The sequence below is a fragment of the Hipposideros armiger genome, unplaced genomic scaffold, assembly GCF_001890085.2.
Source record: "Hipposideros armiger isolate ML-2016 unplaced genomic scaffold, ASM189008v1 scaffold_1593, whole genome shotgun sequence".
NCBI classification, from domain to species: Eukaryota; Metazoa; Chordata; class Mammalia; order Chiroptera; family Hipposideridae; genus Hipposideros; species Hipposideros armiger.
Window position 1 is genome coordinate 197,924 of NW_017732943.1, and position 4,731 is coordinate 202,654.

The 4,731-nt window shown below is 44.3% G+C and overlaps 1 protein-coding gene across 1 annotated transcript in view; it reads right to left on the minus strand.

Moving 5' to 3' along the window:
- Window positions 1-4,731, minus strand: part of RTTN (rotatin) — a 177,003-nt gene that overhangs the window by 162,737 nt on the left and 9,535 nt on the right. The window contains exons 3-4 of the mRNA XM_019634351.1: window positions 3,636-3,750; window positions 2,602-2,752 (exon numbers count right to left, since the gene is read on the minus strand). Of these exons, the coding sequence (XP_019489896.1) occupies window positions 2,602-2,752; window positions 3,636-3,750 (266 nt within the window). The remainder of the gene's footprint in view (window positions 1-2,601; window positions 2,753-3,635; window positions 3,751-4,731) is intronic.

Consider the following 4,731-nt stretch of genomic DNA (forward strand, 5'->3'; position numbering starts at 1 on the left):
CAACACTGTTTCCCTTCCCCAATTCCCCAATAAAATCTTTTTTAAAAAAAAGTAAAAACAAAAGAATAGATGAACTAACTTCATAAAATTAAAAACTTTAAAAAAACCCAAAACTTCCATACTTCAAAAGACATTATTCAGAAAGTGACAACCTACAGAATGAGAGAAAGTATTTACAAGTCATATATCTGATAAGGCTTTAACATCGATACATAAAGAACTCCTAAAACTCAACAACAGCAACAACAACAACAAAAAAAAAAAAACAATTGAAAAATGGGCAAAGGACTTTAATAGACACTTTTTCAAAAGAGATATATGAATGGCCAATGAGCACATGACAAGTCACTAGGGAATAACTAGTCATTAATTAGTAGTCATTAGAGAAATGCAAAACAAAACCATAATGAGATACCACGTCACACCTACTAGGATGACCATGATTAAAAAAAAAACGAAAACAACCCGTGTTGGTAAGGATGTGGAGAAATGTGAAGTCTCATACACTGCTGGTGGGATTGTAAAATGGTGCAGCCACTGTGGAAACCAGTGCAGCAGTTCCTCAGAAAGCTCAACCCGGCATTAACATCTGATCCAACAATTCTACTCTTAGGTGTACATGCCCAAAAAAACTGAAAACAAGAGCTTAGACAGGCATGCCCATGTTCACTGAAGCTTATTCACAACAACCAAAAGGTGGGAACAACATAAGTGCCCACCAACACATGAATGAACAAACAAAAGGAGGAATGTATTGGGTTGTTGGAAAAGGCATGATGTATTTTTTTCTGTTTTTTATTGCAAGAATGCGTCATGACTTTTGCGACAACCCAATACATACAATGGAACACAATTCAACTGTAAAAAGGAGTCAAGTTCTGATATGTGCTACAACATAGCTGAACCTTAAAAACATTACGCTAAGTAAAATAAGCCAGACATAAAGGACAAATATTGTAAGATTCCACCTGCATGAGGCACCTGGAATAGACAAATTTAGAGACAGGAAGTGGATTAGCGGTTATCACGGCTGCAGCAGAAGGGAAAATGGGAGTACTGCTTAATGGTTACTAAGCTTCTGCGGTGATGAAAACCGTTTGCAAACAGATAATAGTTATGGCTGTGCAACAGTGTGAATGTAATTAATGGCACCAAATTGCACATTAAAAATTATTACAATGACATATTTTGTTAGGTATATTTTACCATAATTTTTTTAAGTAGGCAAAATAAAGGCATTTAACTAGGTAAAAATAAAAGCCAAAACAACAGACAACTCTGCAAAGAGCTTCTCCCAGCACTTCAAAAAACATACAAAGTCCTACGGAGATCTACAAGTCCCAGTGCATCTGGCCCAGTCCCTCTCTGATCTCACTCCACTACGCTCTCTGCATGCCTGTCCGCGCATCCAAGATTACTGTTCTCTACCCACACCAGCCTAATTTCTGTTTCTCAAGCATGTCGCCCTCGGCACTGAGGCCCTGACCTCCTGGAATACTCCTCCTGCAGCCCTCCAAGTGAGTGGTCCCTTCTCAGCCTTCAGGTCTCCTGACAGGCTGTCCCTGACCATCCTATCCACGTAAGCCACGTTTCCCTGGTCACGTTCTGGCAATCGTCCTTCTTTATTTCCTTCACGCACTTCTCCTTGCCTGAAACAAATTTATTTCCTGTCCCAACTTTCAGAAATATAAGTTCATAAAGGCTGGACCCTTGTCCCAGTTTTGTTCACTGTTATACCCCCCCAAGATTGGCATACAGTAGGTGACAAATAAATATTTAATACCTGGATAAATCTTCAGAGTTACAATCTATTTCTATCAACATTATAACTCTTCTTCTGATGAAGTACGGGGTACCTGGAAGCTCTCTGTTATCAGTCATTGGCAGGATGCTATATCTTAGGAATGACAATGAGGAAACCCCATACCCTCAAGATCTGTAATCAAGCTAATGTAAAGCATGAATATTCAAGTAGCACAGGATCAGTGTAACTCTCAGTAAAACAGGGATTAACTGTGAGGCATGATCACAAACCCCCGTGATTTAACATTCAGCTTATTGTGTAAGTGCACAGAAGCCCTCAATGACCAAGGTTTGCAAGACCAGCACAGTGCTCTATTTGGCCATTAGGTGGTGCTTTTTCCCTGAAAAGTGGGGCACTGTGATCATCCAATATTGACGACATCACAAGTTACATAGTTTTCATACAATACAAATGGGTATTTTTCAACCGAAACAATTTATTAACATAGCATATAACTTGCTAACACACCCAACATCCCACATAAACAGCTGGACTCAGACTCCTAGCCCCTAACTTCCACCAATCCTATGTACGCATGGCGGGAACAGATGAACCCCTTACAGATGTGTCTTATCAACAAGAGAGAGAGCGAGAGAGAGACAGAGAGAGAGGGGACTGGCTCATGAGTGGGTCTGTCATGCAATTTGTTTTCAAAGATGGTAATTTGATGACGTCAAGGAACGGCGAATTTACCTTCTGGAAATCGTATATAGTAAGCCCTAACAGTAAGTGTGGTGGGGCTCTCCAAAGAATCTGCAAATACCGCCAGTGACTAATAAATAAATAAACATCACTACCTTGTTTACTAGAGAAAAATCCTGGGTCTCGGTGGAAGTTGAGCCTGTTTCTTAAACACGTGCACAGCTGCTGCAGGCAGGACGCTGACTGCAAGGCCAGGCGGTGCTTCCCATCTCCTCCGAAGGCCAGTTTCAGCAGAGAGAAAAGGCTCTGAAGGGAACGACAGCAGTGACAAAGGTCAGGGAAGGAAGGCTGGGCTGCAGGGAAGGGTGTGCAGCTTAATAAGGAAATAAGTTGCCAAATTTTATACGACATAAGAAACAGAAACAATTTAGCATCATGCAAGAAGAGGGGTCCAAACAAGACACAACGGAAACAGAACAACAGTGTTGCTTGTATTCAAATCTGCTCAGTGAGGGCCTCTTCTGAGAACACAGGAATTAGTTCCCACTGGAGACATTAAGTTTCAGGTGCTTCTCAGGAATCACGTCAAGGCTTCTGCATCACAAACAGCTAAGTCACTTTGCCACATTTCAGTAACACCGTTTCAGTTGCCGCCGTTTGACAGCAGTGACCGTAGGGGCTAACAGCTGCCATTCGCCGGCATGCTTTCGGCCGTGGCGGCAGAGCGCGGGTGCTGAGGCATATGCCCATCACCGGCCCTGCGTCCTGGCGGCTCTGCTGTATAAGCAGCCGGCTAGATTGCAAGGAACGCAGCCCACTGCTCAGAGCCACCGCGCTTCCGCGGCCTCTAGCGCCGGGCCGCATGCGTGCCAGACGGAGAGAAGCCACTCAAGGCTGAGCGGGCTCCTGTGGTCCGCCCTCAATCTCCGAAGTCTACTCTCCCCATGCGGTGACCCAGAAACGCTCAATTCAAGCTGGTGCAATTGGAGCGCACGTGTCCAGTGCGACCGCCTCCCCTCAGAACTACCACTTTCCACATACGTTAGAGAACAAGTGGTTTAAATGACCGAATACTTCAGTTTTTAAATATGATAGCTCACATTTCCTTCCCAAGGACTCCTACGGTGCAGTTTTTTCGTTGTTAAAGTTCTCCATTTCAAAACTGAAAACAATTACAGACGATACACACCTGAACGATTTTCGGCCTTTGGAGGAAAATCTCAGCAGGAAAATCTTGCATGATGACGTCCTTCAATAGTTCACAGGTGTTCCAGATTAAAGTGTGGTTACTGCTTCTCAGGGAGCTACAAAACACAGTATTCATTTTTCAAGATTCCCTGCACCAGATTCTAAGTAACCGAGTGGCATGATGACTGTTCCAATCCTTCGGGTCTCAGCTGAGACATCACCTCCCCCGGGAAGCCTTCCTAGATCTCTTCCCTAATCAATAAACACCTCTGCGGTAGGTGCTTCTTCCGTAGGCCTAGCGTGTACTTGGCACCATGGTAACTGCGTGTTTATCTGTATCGCCCACCAGAGCTTCCTCAGAACAGGGCCCACACGGCACCCCGAGACTGTCACCACGATACAAAGTGAGAGTAACAAGGTCAAGGGCACAGAACCCAATGAAACCCGCCAAATGAGTTAGGAAATAAAACAGAAAAAACCTCAGTAAGTATAGAGTGAAATCCTAGGAACTGGATTCCTTACTGCTCTTCTCTACTCTAGGTGAATCAAACTGGACACCCCTCCATCTTGCTCTGCTAGGGATGTCAGTTGTTCATCCCCCACCCCAAGACACTGAACCCCCGTCTGAGCCCAGCTCCACTCCACCACCCAGCACCCAGCACCCACCGGTGTGCACTGGAGACCACATCTGTCCCTCAGGGGCTGACTCTCACTGACCCTCATGTCCATCCTGCCCGTCCCCATGTGCACGCCATCTCTTCAGGATGCTGTTCCCAGAGAATGGACTGAGGCCTCACAAGTGCCACCAGCAAACCCATCCAGCAGCATCTCCTGCCTCTGGCCCTGCCTCTAGCAAAGCTGGTCTTTATTTTCCAGATTCTCACCAAGAAAATACAGACAACTCATTTATTGTGGCATTCACATAAATTCAAAGTTTCAGCAAGAAAAATGAAACTAGACATTTAGATACCTTCTAAACTTCTATAAAGCAGCTATCTACTTTGGGGGGTAATGATCAATTAACATCCATTACATAAGATCACTGGTCCCAACCTGATCACAGAACCCATGTCTTAAAATATATTGCCTACTGGGCC